Below are 17,887 nucleotides of genomic sequence, written 5' to 3'. Positions count from 1 at the left end.
TCCCCAACACCGTACGCGCCATCGTCCACCTCGCCATTATCCACAACCTCCAGAACAAGCGTTGCGACACTGCCTCTGCCCTTACCCGCGGTGAGGTCCGAGGCAGAGGAAGAAAGCCTTACCTGTAGATGAAGACGGGAAGGGCTAGGCAGGGTTCGAACCAGCGGAGGAGTCGTGTTCAAGCTTAGTAGCCCAGGGATTGGAGCATCAAGATTAACCGCAAGAAGAAGAGGCTGGCGATTTCGACGGCAGTGGCGAGCGCAGTGGAGAACACGATTGTGATAGAGGATTTTGGCGATGAGTTTAAGAAGTTGGAGAAGCCGATGTTAGGGTAGAGACCCTGACTGGAAGGAAATTGCAGAGAAAAGTAAAACAAGAAAATCAAAATAAACTTGTATTCATCGACCCTTTGCAGCTACAGGGGAAGGGTTATATATCCCTTATCATGTGGACACGTGTCACCCATGGAGTGAGCAGAATTAAGTAAACCATAACAAGCTTAATTAGGCTAAACCTACTAATTAACATAATTAACTAATTAACCCCGTGCAGAGCACATGCATGAGACTGACTTCTCCTATTTGACCTGGAGACCACTTTAAAGCTAATTTTCATAACAATCCAGCCCCCATAAAATAAGCTTGACCTCAAGCTTGAAAATCAGGAAAACGTTGTAGGATTTCTTCAGATTCCTCCCATGTAGCTTCCTCCTCAGTTGTTCCTAGCCATTGAATCAACCACTTGGTAACTGGCTCATTCCCTTTTTTGAAAAGCTTTCTGTCCAATATTTTAGCCGGGTACCACCTAGGATTGTGTGGATCAATGTCTGGAGGTAGGTGGCCAGAGACTACAGCTGAATCACCAATTTTCTTCTTCAACAAGGACACATGGAACATTGGATGAACTCTTGCTGAACTAGGAAGCTTCAGAGTCCTATTGAGATTTTCATCGAAGGTGATGGAATATGGTTCAAATAGAAGAACCATTCCTCTTTTCGTGTTATGAGTAGTACTTCCATCTCCTTTCTCTTTGTTGATTTGAGGGGTCAAGCTTTTGTCATCATCTTTATTGCCTTGAGATTCTTCTGATTTAACATCTTGTGGCTTGTCCAAAGGGTTTAGATAAGTAAGAGCCAGAGTGTAACAAATGTTGAAAAAGAGCATGTATCCAGCCAATGCTCCAGTGCCAATCCAATATGAATACGCATGTGTACGAAATCCACAAGACTTCAGAACAGCAATTCCTAATGATTCTGTTGAGTTTGGAATTTCATGTCTCCAACTCTTGCCAAGGAACTCATTAACTACAATAGCATTATGCCCATACATCAAAGGTGATATCCAATAGCCCCATTTCCACCATTTCTTTATATTACCTCTTGACAGGATAAAGCCTCCCAAAGCCACATATATGCATGTTGCGAATGAGGCAAGTGTATTAGCAATAGTCAAGCTTCTACTAGTTCCAGCAATGAATTTGAATAATGCATTAGCCATTTGATGCATGAGTAGGAGGAGAAGGTATTGCTTGATCAACCTTCCAACATTTGGATCATATCCAATGACATAATAGGAAATAAATACCCAAACACCAACTTCAACACAAGTGAGAGGGATCTTGAGGATCCACGTGGGAAGTGCATATGCCCATGGTGGAAAAAAGAGTAGCTTTCTTTCCTTATAAAAAACTGGAAGCTTCGCTACAGTCATCGATATCTCTGCCACTGCATTGAGCACAACAGTATACAAGGAGAAGAACAACGCACCAACATAAAGTCCTCCATTAATCACTGTGTCATGGTGCATCTTAGTCCTTAGGAATAGTGTCATGGTAATCAGAGCCAATATTGATTGTTGGGTAAGCTTGAAAAGGTAAACAAATGAGTTCCTCTTCATCAGCAAGAACTCCTTTGAGAGACAAGATTTCACCAGTTCTGCTTTTTTAACACCATATATATTGGTTGATAATGCAGCTGGGTGACTCTTGGTCTTGTCAAATGGAGTTGCAAGTTCATTAGTAATTGTGCCCCCTACATGAAAAGATTGGAATGCCTCTGAGAATTCTTCGACTGTGATGAACCTGTAAGGCTCATCTCTGCTTCCCCAATACTGCTCCTGATCTTTCTCTGATGTCACTTCTTGCAGAAAATCGGCCACACCTTTTCTCTCGGGACATCTGAAGCCCATGGATTTGAAAAAGTCAAGAACATATTCACCGGGATCTTGGTACACGATTTGACCATCAGAAAGAAGAAAAATGTCATCAAATAGATCATAAGTCTCAGGTGCTGGCTGCAGCAGTGAGATGAAAGCAGTCCCTTGGAGAATGTGAACAGATGGCTTGATTGAATTTACTATCTGATAAGTTGTTGAACTATCCAAACTAGTCGATATTTCGTCCATAAATAGTGCCTTAGCAGGTCCAACCAACATCTCACCAGTTGTGATACGCTTCTTTTGTCCTCTAGATATACCCCTTATCATTTGATCCCCTACCAAAGTATCTCCACAGCCATTCAGTCCCAAAATCTTAAGACTATAACTTGACACAAATACCGCCCTTTGGCTTTCTGATGCTATTCCCTTCATGTGGATATCCAAGTCTATATCAGGCTTAATTATTGCTTCTTTCTCCCTTTTACTCAACTCTTCTAGCATCTCACAACGAGTTCCAGCGCCTTGGCATCTTGCCGAAAAAGCCAAGGTTTCTGCAACTGTCATTTCTCCAATATGAACATCATGTTGACTGATATATGCAACACTTCTCTGAGGTACAAATTCGTGCATGTCATGACCATTGTAAGTCACACTTCCTGAAACCTGCTTCTTATCTTTAGCGAAAACACCATCGTCCTGTTTAGCACTGACAGAACATATCGCCATCTCATCAGAAGCATCAACAACTTCACGATGAGTAGTGAGTCCTCCACCTTTGTCTCGAATGCTCATAGGAGCAATAATGGCCCTTCCTGCATTACCTATCCCATCTGATTGCAGCATTTTATCAAACATGTAGAGTGCATGGTGTTCTATCCTTTTCCCACACAAACTTGGTCCCTGCTCATCTTGCTTAACAGTATTTTGCATAACAGTAACACTCCCAAGCTCATTGAACTCTTTATCATCTCCACTATTCACGTCTGCCCTCTTGTTAAGACTCTCTCCCTCCCCCGTATCTACTTTCTCATCAATACCAGTCAATTTAGCAACAGACACAGGACTCAAAGCACCACAATCATCGTTCAAAGAGAAATGTTGTTGTTTCTGGTAGGTGTACCTCATGTGGGCTGGGGATGGAGACTCACTCAACTTGTGGACGGTGACTGATGGTCTAGGCGGCGGAGGTGGTGGTTGTTGCAGCTCGTAGCCGTAGGGGTAGGGATCCGCCGTGGCCGATGGTGATGGTGGCAATTTGTAACAATCGATGGTCCCAAGTTGCAGCCCCGAAGAGACATGCTGAGTCACTGGCAGAGATATGATCGGTATGGAAGAAGTCGGCACCGATGGCTCCATTACCTGAGCTGTGAGCTCCAATCGAAATCCCCTCAACTCGTTTAGTAACTCGGATTGGAACGATGCCATAGTTTTCTCGAGTTCACGGCGCCACGCAGCTGTCCTTTCCGCTACTTGTTCTTTGGCGATCTGAATCCTCTTCTGCCTCACTTCATCTAGGTCAGGTGGACGCGGCGGTGCTGACGAGTATGGTGGTGGATTCCCAATGCTCCTCGGCCCCATGAGGTGGGCTCTGATACCAATTGTTAGGGTAGAGACCCTGACTGGAAGGAAATTGCAGAGAAAAGTAAAACAAGAAAATCAAAATAAACTTGTATTCATCGACCCTTTGCAGCTACAGGGGAAGGGTTATATATCCCTTATCATGTGGACACGTGTCACCCATGGAGTGAGCAGAATTAAGTAAACCATAACAAGCTTAATTAGGCTAAACCTACTAATTAACATAATTAACTAATTAACCCCGTGCAGAGCACATGCATGAGACTGACTTCTCCTATTTGACCTGGAGACCACTTTAAAGCTAATTTTCATAACAGCCGAAGACGATGGAGTTCATTGCGGCGATGAAGAGGTGGGGGCTTGACCTGAAGGAGAAGATAACATTCTTTTCGATCTGGGTTTTTCCTCATTATGAGGCTCATAGCTTTTTCTACAAAATTCTATTTCTTATCTTGGAGTTTTGCTTTATTCTTGAATGTATGAATTTATATGGATTTTGTGAAAAATTTGTTTCTTTGTGTGAGACTTTTCTGGTTTGTGTACCATTTTTTGTTAATTTGCTGAGTTGTTTGGAAAGAACCATTCTTTATTGAAAAATCTAATGTGGGGTTGTAGTGGATTCTGTTTAACTCCAATGTTTGGAAAGAACCATTCTTTTTGGTCTCTGGTAGTTTATCTTCTTTGATTAGAATTGTCTATTAGTACATTAGCATTGTGCATTTGGTATGATTCATGCTATTAATTGTATATTTATCAGGGAACAATGGCGGAGCCAAAACCAGATACATCCTTGAAGGAGGAGAGAGAGCTAGAAGAATAAGAAATAAATGGTGAAAAGAGAGAGAGATTATTTAAAAAACAAAAAAAAGAGGGTATAATAGACATTTTGGTGCGGAAGAAATACCATGTCAGCGACTTAACAGAGGTTTTGGATGGAGAGTAACGGAATTGACATATTGGCTCATAAGAGATGAATGAGTAAACATGTCAAATTAAAAGGCCAGGGACTGAAGTGTATTTTCAGTAAAATTTCAGGGACTAAACAATATTTATTTCGTATATTATGATGTGATATGATATATATTTTCATTTTCTCGCACTTTTTATCCCATCATTGCACCAAAGACAGTAGGTGCTTTATGGTATTGTATTTCTGTCTAATAATATGTTAGGTAGCTCTCTTGCATGTATTACAACTAGTAAGATTTTTAGCTTAGTTCGTACTCTCATAAACATAAATTACTATCTTAGACTTGTAATTTGATAACACATACTCTAAAAACAATCACTAGTACAATTTTTTATCATACTCATAGAGTTAACCAAAAATTATTTAAGGTTTATGATTAGCTCTGTTGATTTTCCTTATTCACACTTAAGATTGTCAATTGTAGTTCCCGCTGAAGACTATGGTTCTAACTACTGAAAACAATGTCACAAAAGTGACCACTGTTCCTAGCGAACAACAGTTGAAAATCTAATTAAAAACCTAAATCATAAAATTACAAAAAATTACAGAGAAGTACTAGACAAAAAGGGCGTCAAGCATACAAAATTTCAGATTATTCAGAGATTTTTTACTATATAAAATAAATACGAAAAAATAGAGTACAGAAAGTAGTGAAAACAAATTTTGATTTGGTTTTAGAAAACAATGAGAATAAAGCTAGCTAGGGAAGATGCATCCACCCCCGACAATCACACATAAGAGAATTTGTTCAATCCTAATTCAATTAATCTAGATGAAGATGCTTAGGTTGGCTCAATACACTTGAACACAACCTATTACCCTTTCTTACATCATACGCTAGGCAGGAAGTGCTCTACACCTAAACTATTCCCAAGCAATGCAACCTAAAGGTACGCTTATTAGATTTAACATGCAGAGATTATTAAGTTCTAAAAGAGTTTGAGACATCACAAGGCATCACAAATAACTTAGCGCCTTGCTAAACCTAGGACTTAGTTTACTTGATAGTGAAAACTGACAATTGCTTCTCTAGAAGGTTTGAGGAGTCCAACTATTGACACATGCATCAAACAATCAAAGCAGTAGAATCCTAACGTGCATACTAAGCGTGCACTCAAAACCAAGGTTCAAAAAATCGATAGGCGCTAGTCGGGCGGTTGTCAGGAGCCTAGCGCCCAGACGCCTAGGCAGTTTTATTTATTTAATGTTTAATTTGTTTTTATAACATATAAAAAATATAAATAAGAGTACATATAGACTTAAAAAATATAGTCTCATCTTTCGGAGTGTAGCCTAAAGAGTACATATAGAGGTTGCCTTCATCTTTCTTGTTGTGTAGGAAATCCAAAACCTAAAAGAATTAGAGTTGGCGTGTCTTAGGTGGAGTTTTCCTATTGGCTCTTGAACTTGATGAATTATTCTAAACATTCACATTGGGCCATTTGTCCATATCAAGTGGGAATATGAGCACAAACTCGTCATCGGGCTTCTTGGTGTGATTTCGATCTCGAAACATAAATTCTCATCCAACCTCATATTCACGCGCAGCCTGACCCTCTTGTACTAAATTGACCATAACTTCTTATAAAAAAATGATATTGACAAGACTTACGTAAAAAAAATCTGAAAACTAGACATCCAAGGCTTTCCATCAATATAAAGATCATCATCTAGTTCGTCGTGAACTAGTCTCAGTGATTTGTTGAAGTTGACTGATTTGCAAAGGCAGATTTGCCCATTTTGCCTTTCAATCCCTCTTTTGCTTCTTTTCTTCTTCTTCTTCGCTTAAAATACCTAAAAAACATAAAAACAACTAAATTAACCATAAATAAGTTAAACTAACAAAATAAATATGGGAGTTAACAGTCAAATAAGTTAAACTAACTTTGAGTTAACAATAATAACGTCGCATTATTATATGTGTCACTGAATCAAAGTCACTTTCATTTAGTGACACCAGCATAATTAGGACACATATATTTTTTTAATTTTTCTTTTAAGTTGTGCCTGTTAATTGTTTACATGATATATTATAGTGTAAAAGAAAATTGTAAAGTTACAATATTAACTATGTTATCGAGTGTAATAGAGTAATAATTATAGATATTTAAAAATCATTTTATCATTACATTATGTGGGTACTCGGTTTAGGATCTTATTATGTATTGTAGTCATGAAATTTTATTAATCCATGATTATTAGAACGATAATATAAATCATAACACAGTGCATGGACACTTGGTTTGATGAAACTTTGCTACGTGCATCATATTATTATATATGATCATAAAGCTGACTGTCTTTTTCATGTGGGATAGATTCTTTGTTTCTATCGAAACCAGTGTCGCTCATTGTTTTAAATTTAAATTGTGTATAATTGTCTCTTAATAAGAGGCGTGACTTAGAGAAAAAAAAAAAACTAAAAAGGTAAAAGTAACCATAAATTGACAAGAAATATAATGACAATAATAATGATTAATTCAAATAGGAATCAAGAAAATCATGATCTCCTAAATAAGAATTAACATTCAATTTTTTTAAAAAAATAATAACAAGATTTTTAACTTAATAATAAAAATTAATTAATTAATTAGATACCCGCTTATTTAGGTTAGAGAATTTTTTTTTGTAAATTCAAGTTATTAAGAGACTGATTTTGAAAAATTCTGCATCTACCATTATTATCTAGATTATGATTGTTTATGATATAAGATTTTCGAAATTTGTTGCTAAAATAATTGGGACAGTTTGGATCCAAAAAGAAATCAATTTCAATATATTATGAGTTATTATGTGTACTTGAACAGAGAAGAATAAAATAAGAGATCTTCTCATTATTTTTGTATTTATTTTCATGCTAAGAGTTGCTTAACCCATAATTCTCGGTTTTCTGACTCACATATATTGTGATCACACTGTCATTGAGTCGATTGAGTTTGATTATACTCGAAAAGTTTTTTTTCCAGCACAGACAGAGCATATGGATGGACTGTCAGTTTGCCACACAAACCCAGAAGACGTATGAAATGCGTGTGATTTAGCTATGAACTGCTGAGAATCCAGCCATTCGTCGGTCCCTTGGCGAAAACGACGAATTGGCCTGCATGGCTACTTTTACCTTCCTATTCACCATCACTAAACCCTGTCCAACCCTCTAAAGATAAAGACAAAACTTGTCAAGTATTTATAGCTAGTAAAGAAATTTACTAGACAGTATAAGAAGTAAATTAAACCTATGCTATAAATAAGTGTCAGTAGTGCTACTGCTTCTATGCATTGGGATATAGAGCATCAAGAGGGATAAATCCTAGAAAAGGAATGTTATTATTTTCATAAAAATAATTAACATTCCTGAGAGATGCAGAGAAATCAATCAACCTCTTTTATTTCTCCATAATTTGAGTATCATCCTTTTCAATTCCTTCTCAGATCTACCAAAACCCAAATCCCTTTCAATCCTCTCATCAAGATGCCTAATAATGATAATCAGGTTATTTCAGGTAAGCCTGAAACTCTGTTTCCCAACTCATTATTCCGCAACAAGGAGGACGGGATCAAACTGGCCCTAGAAGATCAACTATGCCGAGACTTCCAACTTCCATGGTCGGACGAAGAAGAGGAGCAAGAGGGGCTCGTCACCCAACGCCCCAAAATCACCACTGTGGTCAGTACTATATGACGCTTACCCTTGTCTTGTACCATGCATGTTGTTCTTGAATTAACTCTCAGTCCTTTGAATTATTTCATCACCAGGTTTTTGACGAAATTAAGGCACTGTACACTCTTGCCATCCCCATGATCTTATCCGGCCTCTTAAACTACTCAAAGGCAGCCATCTCCATGTTTTTCATGGGGAAGCTTGGGAAATCTGCTCTGGCAGGAGGAAGCCTCGCCATAGGTGTTGCAAACATCACCGGATACTCTTTCATCTCCGGTCTCGCTACAGGGATGGATGGAATCGCTTCACAAGCATTTGGTGCTCGTAACGGCTGTCTTCTGTCACACACTCTACAGAGGACAATAGTTCTCCTACTCATCCTTTGCATGCCCATCACTTTGTTGTGGTATAACTTCGAATCTGTCCTTATCCACTCTGGCCAAAACCCATCCATCTCATCCATAGCCATTACCTATCTCAGATTCTCCATCCCAACCCTCTTGTTTCAGTCCCTCATCCACCCCATTAAAATTTACCTAAGGAGCCAGAAAGTCACCAGCCCTTTTACGCTCAGCACTGCCTTTTCGCTAGCCGTTCACATCCCAGCCAACTACGTCGCCGTTTACTGTCTTGACCTTGGCCTGGAAGGGATTGCACTCTCCGGTTGCTTGGCCGACTTCAATATCATGATGTCTCTTCTGGTTTATCTCTTTTTTTCTGGCCATCTTACTGTGAATTCTCTGTGGTTCTGGAGAGACTGTGCGTCGTTTAGACACTATGAAGATTGGAGCCCCATTTTCAGTCTGGCGCTTCCGAGTTGCGCGTCGGTGTGTTTAGAGTGGTGGTGGTATGAGATCATGATTGTTTTCTCTGGACTTCTTGTCAATGCACCCGAGGCTGTGGCCACCATGGGAATACTGATCCAGATGACCGCATTGATCTATCAGTTTCCTATCTCGTTGAACCAGGCCGTGTCGACTAGGGTGGGGAACGAGTTGGGGGCCGACAGACCGAAGCAAGCTCTGATGGCGTCTGTAGTTGCACTGGCATGTGCTATTTTCACAGGCATTGTCGCCATGAGTTTCATGATCGGAATGCGCAACGTTTGGGGGGGAATGTTCACGTCTGATCAGGCCATTATATCGCTGGTGGCTTCGGTCTTGCCGGTGGTAGGGCTTTGTGAGCTCGGGAACTGCCCCCAGACCACCGTCTGTGGAGTTTTGAGAGGCTGTGCACGGCCAACTTTGGCTGCTTACATAAACTTCGGCTCGTTTTATGGTGTGGGATTGCCTGCGGCCCTTATGTTGGGCTTTGGGGTGGAGTTGGGCTTATTGGGCCTGTGGTTGGGCTTACTTGCGGCCCAAATGGTTTGCTTTGGGATCATGGTAGTGGCATTACTTCGAACGGACTGGGAGGAACAAGCAAATCGAGCATATGTACTCACATGTAGCTATCTAGGGGAGGAAGAAAATGAAACAAGCAAGGAAGAACCAGCACCTCCGGTTGTGGTTGTGAACTAGACGAGTTACAAGTCGTAGGGTGTTTTCTATGGTTAATCTGTCCAAGTTTTGTCAAACTTTGTTATGGTTGTGCCTGTTTAACTATGTGTACTATTAGTTCAGTGGTTATAGCATCCACTACCTAAGATCCAGGTCATGGGTACGAGTCACCATGGGGGTAGGAGTGAAATCATTTGATTCTCTTTAAATTTTAAAAAAGAAAAAAAAGTGTAACGTATGTTGTACCAGTTGTAAAACAGCTTTGGTTAGACCCGTTTTAAGGGAGTTTGATTAAGGTCCTTGATCGAGTATGTCTGAAGTTGTAAGTTTTGTCTTAGAACCCATCAAGCTATGTATTGTATGTTTTAATATTAGATGTGTATTAATCATACTAAATATGACGTCACTCACAAGAGAAAACGAAGCAAACGCATGACTCACTATTACTTAAATTTCATTGTGAATAGATAATTTGCAATTTATAAGTGGTTCAAAATTAATGTCGGACCATTGCAAAACATGCTTTATTTGGACCTATTAAGCTCACGAATGGCAAGAAAACATGATTTGTCACAAATATAATGCACAAAAGCTATTTACTTAAGTACAAATTGCTCGAATTCAAAATGAACAAAGGAAAAATATAAGACAAGCTTATGCAATTTGCAGAAGAAACAGTTAGGTCCTGATCAGGTATATGGCGTGTATAAAGTTTACCATAATGAGTGTTGTTTTTTTTAACTCGGCGTGACTTGAAAAGAAACAGAAAATAACTCACAAGCACAATAAATTATATATAATTCTCTCTGAATTATCACTTGAGTATGAAACTTGAAACATTTATAGCGTAATTCAAACTTTCCAAAACCAAAATGACTTGAAGGTATGCATTATTTAGACCCCCCCATTAACCAGGGTATTAATTATGGTGCGTTTCAAGTTTATCTGTCGAGCAACATGCTTTCAATTTTCTCCATGAGTGAATGATGATGCAATATCAGGGCCGGCCCTGAGCCAGCCTACGAGAATAAAAAAATTTGTATATAGTTTACAGAAGTTATATATTATATTTTTGCAAAAACTAATTATGACTCTAGCACTCAAGCGGTGAGTCTTGCTGCTGTTTTTTTTTTTTTTTAAATTACTATTATTAAAGGGCGGTTCTAGTTGGACCTCCAAATTTGATATTTGGACCTTCTATACTTAGTAAACCTCTAATTTACTTTTTAGAATACTTAAAAAGCTAAGTGAACCTCCTTATTTTTACTAAAACACCCTTGAACATGAGATACAATAATCTTTTACTCTACTTTTTATCTCTATATTCAACCATGAGAAAAAGAATGAATCAAAATCACATGATATTGTTCTCTTATGAGTAGATCTCTCCTCCACCAAAATTAATCAGAGGGTTGGTTCTCGATCTTGATATGTTCCTGGAATTCCTTTGAATTTGCTAAAAAATGGATTTCATGGGTTTTGGGTTGAAAAATCGAGTTATAACCATATAATAATATTCAATAAATATAATTTAAGGAAATTTCAAATCAGATTGTTTTGAATTTACTTTTATATTAATTGTAGGCCATGTATAAAAATTATTATTTTTACTTAATTGTTTTAGGTAAATTATAAAACTATATGACAATATAAGGAAATTTCAGAAGAAGAAAAAAACAATTTAATTGAATGTTATATTTTGGGAAGGTAAGAAGAGTTTTTTTTTTTTTTTTTCATTTTTCTAACTTTGTCCTTATTTGTCTTTTCATATGACTTGACAAAATCTATTAATAATTGAAAAAAATTACAGGTCCAAATATCAAATTTGGAGGTCCAACTAGAACCACCCATTATTAAAGAATTTTTCTATTAGAACCTCCATATTTGCTCATTTGACCTCTCATGCTCTTTACACCTCTTATTTGCTTTTTAAAAAGTAAAATTTGTTATCTAAACCTCTTTCAAATACGTAACTTAACCTTATAAATAGAATATTTTGAGCATTAAAGATGAGTTTTAATGCTTCCATAATTATTTGTATGTCAAAAAAAGAAATTTTTAAATAATTATTGAAAAAAAAGTCATAGCTTGATAACTAATTAAAAAAATATTACCATAATTGTTTTCAAGCCTAATTTTTCATGTTTTACAGTTATAAAAATTAAATTTGCTCATTTTATTATTTTTATTTAACTTTATCTTATATGCCGCTTTATAGGCTTATTTGGTTTAGTTTACATGATGGCTCTCTATCCCTAGTTTCATGATCTTGTTATACTAATGAGAAGAACATTTATCTAATATTTATCTATTGCATCATAGCTTTGTTCTTGTATAATTCACCCAGTAATTTAATTTAAATGCATTTTCTTTTGTATCTTTTTAATCTTCGAAAGCTTTCATGAACAAATAAAATCATAAATGAGATTTGAAAATGGAAATGAATAATAAAATTAGTATAAAGCTTTGGAGAGAGAACAAAAATGTATATGTTTTCTTAATATTTTGTTGTATGTAACAGTCTTTTCATATAAGGATATATAAGTCATTTAATAATTAAAAACATAAGGGAGGTCTAGTAAGTAGATTAGGAGGTCCCAATAGAAACTCTCATTATTAAACTACCTTTACCTCAATAAAAGAAAAAAAAATATATAAAATAAATATAATACCAATTGGTGTGCGTCTCTAGCTAGTCTCTCTGCGAGGGTTAGGGCCTTTTTGTTTGGACCTGGATCATATGGGCTCAGCCTCCTCTGGATCCATGTAAGTAGGTCTGATTCTATTCTAAATTGGGCTAGGTTGGAGGATGTCTTGACACCCTAACTTATTACTTAGTGCTTTAGGGACTGGCCTGGGCCAAGAGTTTGACCTCCTTGGGCGATGTTGGGCCTTTTTACGGTCTCTAAAGTGTCAATCGTAATTCATATCATGATTCTATGAAATTGGTCATTATTTTGGGTTAGACTAGAGAAATGGCCATATGGATGAGGATTTGGCCCCTATTTATATGTTGGGAAGTAGCATTTTGCTGTTTCATACCACAATTGCGTGCCGATGGATGGAAGACTAGTTGATAATTTTTTCCTAGAAGACACGAAGTTAGTCTTTGTGTATATGTTCATTTTAAAAGCGAGCTTAATTTGTCTTGTAATGATTTGCAATGCTTTGATAAGAATTTGGTTGTTATTTTCTATCTTTGAATATTTGTTGTCACTGGCTTTTTAGTCTTGATCTAATGCATTTGACTTGTATTTCAAATAAAAAAAATGGATTAGAATTATAACTCGTCAACCTATATACACAACTATACTTATCGAAGAAAAAAAAATTAAGATTACATTAAGAGAAATTTTATATACACACCCCCAATTACTTAATGCACACCTTATATTTTTTTGTCATCAAACTTCCATTTATACCCCTCCTCATTAATAAATAAATAAATAAAAACAAAGATGAATCCACAAAAATAAAATAAGAATTAAATGCTTTGTATATCAACCTATTAATTAAATATTTTTTGATAGGTCACATTTTCTTCTGGTCTTCATGATACAATCGACCTCTCTTCAAGATCATATGTGAATGTCAATGGCAGATGAAATAATTGAAATCTACATGAAGAATTATCAAGCAACCAAATTGGTTGAAACATATTGAAACATATTATAAAACCATCAAATATATCTTGGATACATGAATACATTATCATCAATCATTTCGTTTGAAAAAAAAACCACCATGGCTCATTATTTACTGATTTTAATATTGACCATGACTATATAGATCATGAAGATATTGACATATATTGAATCTTAGAGGTATCAAGTTTTTCAACTTGAAGATCTACTAGCTATTTAGAAAACGCTCCAAAAAACCCGGAAGCTCCTCGGTCTAGGTTTTTACGAAGTTCTGCTCGTCCGACGGCGCTCGGGGTGGGTGAGGGTCTGCCTCGCCGCTGATGGGCTGCTGCCGGACGGGAGTTTGGATGCTATTTTGCTCGGGAAGATCTAGAGAGAGGCTTTGAAACTCAAGGTTTTGGAGGGGAGGAGGTGGTGAGTTCCAGACGGGATCTCTGGATGTGACTGCGTTGTCCAAGGATGGCAGCCTTCGGCATGGCTTTGCAGATCTGGGTGGCGGCACGGTCTGAAGGGATGAGCGGTGGTAGTTCTGAGGAGCTGTGCAGCGGTGCAGACTGAGATGATCCAGCAGCGGCTTTCGGAGGTGCGGTGGTGAGGTGGTGCATTGTATACCAGGTCGGGTCGGTGCAGTTTTGAACCGGGCGATAAGTCGGCGAGGCACGATAGGACGGATTGCTGGTGGCTGGTGGTGCTGCACGGGCAGACGCATGAAGATGATGACCGGTTGGGCCTTGCTCCAAATCCTGCTGGGCCTTAGGGCTTTGGGTCTCTCCTCTTTGAGCTACCCCATTGGGCCTCTATGTTGGGCTAGGGCTTTGCTCTTGGCCCAACCCTATGTTTTTAGTTTTTGTCTAATTAAAATAAGTTCCCTTGTATTAGGAACCTAATGAGTGTCTTTGTTTTAGCTTGTCTATTTGCTATGTTTTTTCATAGCTTATAGGCTCGCTGTTATGCGAGCGATAAGTTCTAATATAGTTGGTCTATCCTACGTATCACTGTGGCTCCTCCACGAAGTCTTGTCTGGCAATTATTATGTGTCAGCGGATGGGTATGTAATGGCCTTCTTGACATGTGCTATTATCAATGGAATTACCATTATTTCAAAAAAAAAAAAAAGTTTTTCAACTTGAAGAACAATAAAGGTAAAAAAGTTAAGTTATTCAATCTTCTAACTATATACCAACCCCATTGATGTGAGAAAAAAAAATTAGTAATTACCAAATTGATAGTGCGGGAATTAATTGACAATTAATTCCACAAATAAATCAAAAAATTATAGTAAAAGAATGTCTTAAATAAAAATGCTGACATAATTTTTTAAAGCTTTTTTTCATTTATTTATTTAATAAGGAGGGGCATAGATGGAAGTTTGATAAAAAATGAGACAAAAAATTATAAAGGATGTGCATCAAGCAATTGAAGTTGTGTATTTAAAATTTCTCTTACATTAATACCAAAAAAAAATAAGTTTGAATATATGTGAAGTCACATTTTTATATTTCGCCTCAGGCCTCTAGAATTTCTAGGCCGGGCATTTGATGCATCATGTATGATCGATTCCCCATTTTGATTAAAGCTCCATGTCAAATTTTCATGACTTCAAGTCTTCAAGCCTTCAATTAATTACAGACCTTGAATAAGCTTTAATCACAATCTCTGATGGACAAACAGATAAGCCCGAGGGCTGCAGGGAAAGAACAACTGGCTGCTCCGGGTTTGTTGACGCTGGAAAATTCAAGGTCGACATGTAATACTGGAGGGTCGATGTCAGTGGAGATAGAGGTTTCCCTGACTGTGGCCTTGGGGATAGGGGATAACATGCCTGCTGCTTCTGTGTTTGCAGGGTTGAGCTTATCTGCTTTTTTGGAGAATTGGAAGTCCCAAACTAGACCTTTTGGATCGGTGAAGATGGGGAGTGGACTTCCTTTAGTTGTTGTTCAGACTTTGAAACTAGTTGGTGGTAGCGACACAATGGTCTTGGATGCAACTAGGGGGCCAAACTTACTGCTGGGGGCTAAGCGTAAGGTTGTGGAGGCTTTGGATCACGTAGGTAAAGGTATGTTTCAAATCCGGAACCTTTGCTCCAGGTTGATGAGAGCATGCAGCTTGTCTTGCAACATAAAAATGGACAGTTGATTGTTTCACCTAGAAAGAAGACATTGGGAAGGACTAAGGGTAGTAAGAATAGGTCTAAGGGTAGTAAGAATAGGCCTAAGTGTGCTAAAGTTCTTGAGAAAGAGCTACAGGGAAGGAAGTCCAAGAAGTGGAGACTTCGTGATAGTGATCATGAGGTTCAAGCTCCTGTGGAGAAGGAAACATGTAAGACTCCTGAGACTGAACTTATGTAGGAAGCGCATGTAGATGTTGGAATTGTAGGGGATGCAGGAGCAGCATCCTCAACTAGTAATGTTTAATTTTCCCTTGGGTCGCAAGATCTAGTTGCTCGGTTGTCACTTTTATTGTTTTTGCTTCTGAGTCTCTAGGTTTTGTTTGAATAAAAGTGCTTAATCGTCCTTAAAAGGTGGGTGCACCCGGCCAGGAGTGCGAGGCATTGTCTTCTTAGTATAGGTCCTCTGCATGTCCTAAAGGACGGCTCTTTCTGTGGACCCCTCTGGGGTGTATCGTTTTTAGTACTGCTTGCTGAAATATAAATGTGACTGACCTCTTTTGATTCAAAAAAAAAAAAAAAAAAAAGCTTTACCATTCTTTTATAAGATTTGTATGACAAAATATTACAAAATGGTATGTTAGAGAATTCAATATGTGATTTTTCAGAATTCTAGTAACTTGCATGCCAATGTCACTAAATTGTGGCAGGTGGGCCATCCATTAAAGCCCGCTGTTTCATTTGAACATGAATTGCACCGGGTGAATATTTTCGGTCCAAACCGTGTGCTAATTCCACAAATTGTTCTTCGTAACTAGCTAGACCATTAAATATACGCACAAGCAACATGATAAGATGCGCAATGAATAAAAATAAAGGTACACACAAAAAATCTACAATTCAGTGATGGCGTCATGCAAACCGAAATTGAGAGTCGGAATATGAATCAAGAAGATAATGGTCACAACCTGCTCGGAATATATTAGTGTATAGACTGTAATTCGGACGCGTTTTCAGTCCACTGTGATATTTTTTCAGTGAAGTTAGGTTGACATTGCCCACCCACGTACAAGCTTTATTAAAGTGACCGGAAGAATAAGAACCATACAAAAATATAGTATATGGATGTGCTCCATTTTCTAAAACTTTGAATCAGAATTAGTTGATGTTACAATCGCGCATAATTTCATTGGTAGTTCATATTATTCCTCAAAGGATAAGAAGAAGCTAACACGAAGCCGAAGCTTATATAAGACAGTTGTTACTTGTTCTTGTTTTATTCATACTAGCTAGAACCATCTGATCGAACATTAAATCAAAATGTCACATTTCAGCTTTCTAGGGTTTCAGTATGGCTCATTCACACTGAGAAAGTCTCGCAATAAACCAGCGCCCAAATTGAGTACTAATGTCTCCAAAGAGACACAGAGTTCTAGCTTGTCAAGGTCTTCATCCCAGCCAAAAATGGAGGAGATAAGATGGGTGTTTGATAAATTTGACACCAACAAAGACGGGAAGATAAGTCGGGAGGAGTACAAGTCGGCGTTGAAAACCCTCGACAAAGAAATGACAGAAGCTGAGATTGCCAAGACATTCAAGGCCCTTGATTCTGACGGAGACGGATCCATAGGCTGGACGGAGTTTGTGGAGATGTTCAACATGGGAGCTGATGAGGCCAAGAAAGCTGACATTGAAGGCGCTTTTCGGGTGTTTGATTTGGATGGAAATGGGAAGATAAGCGCAGAGGAGTTGTCTCTCGTTCTCAAGAAGCTGGGAGAGAATTGCAGCCTTGGGGCTTGTAAGAAAATGGTGAAAGGGGTGGATGTTGATGGTGATGGTTTGATAGATATAAATGAGTTTACCAAAATGATGGGAAGCTTCAAGAAACCAAGTACTTGAAAAGAGATATCCTTGTTGGTTTGGTACTCGTGTATCCCTGGAGGGCTTAAGTTTCTTGTGTTTTTTATACTCTTGCTTCTAATACTCATAAGTATGCTAGAGCAAATAAATGATAACTATGCTTGAGCCCAAGAACAAATTGAAGCAAATAATGAATTTATAGTTTAATTTGTGTCTCAAGGGCGAATAGTTCGTACTTGCTACTTAGCACATCCACTTGATTTAGTTTATCTAAATGGTGCTATTAGTACTCGATCATCAGCTTATGTATTGTAGATTCTTGTATCAACTTTCCGATGTGAGATTAACTCCATCTACATATTCATGACTCACACAACTCTAACACACACACAAGCATGTCTTTATAGTTTATACA

The 17,887-nt window shown here is 37.9% G+C and overlaps 2 protein-coding genes across 2 annotated transcripts; both read left to right on the top strand.

The window, feature by feature from the left end:
- The first annotated feature begins 8,173 nt into the window (after window positions 1-8,173).
- LOC112183803 (protein DETOXIFICATION 49) lies at window positions 8,174-9,882 on the top strand. Its single transcript, XM_024322137.1, has 2 exons — window positions 8,174-8,368; window positions 8,458-9,882. The coding sequence occupies exons 1-2, from the start codon at window positions 8,174-8,176 to the stop codon at window positions 9,880-9,882; spliced, it is 1,620 nt and encodes a 539-aa protein (XP_024177905.1).
- Window positions 9,883-16,884: 7,002 nt separating this feature from the next.
- Window positions 16,885-17,691, top strand: LOC112189164 (calmodulin-like protein 30). Its single transcript, XM_024328432.2, has one exon. It carries the CDS (start codon window positions 16,933-16,935, stop codon window positions 17,509-17,511), a length of 579 nt encoding a protein of 192 aa, XP_024184200.1. The 5' UTR covers window positions 16,885-16,932; the 3' UTR covers window positions 17,512-17,691.
- The last annotated feature ends 196 nt before the right edge of the window (window positions 17,692-17,887 follow it).

Source organism: Rosa chinensis, chromosome 2 (genome assembly GCF_002994745.2).
Source record: "Rosa chinensis cultivar Old Blush chromosome 2, RchiOBHm-V2, whole genome shotgun sequence".
Classification (NCBI taxonomy): Eukaryota; Viridiplantae; Streptophyta; class Magnoliopsida; order Rosales; family Rosaceae; genus Rosa; species Rosa chinensis.
The sequence above is the reverse complement of the archived record's forward strand: the minus strand, read 5'-3'. Positions and strand labels throughout refer to the sequence as shown.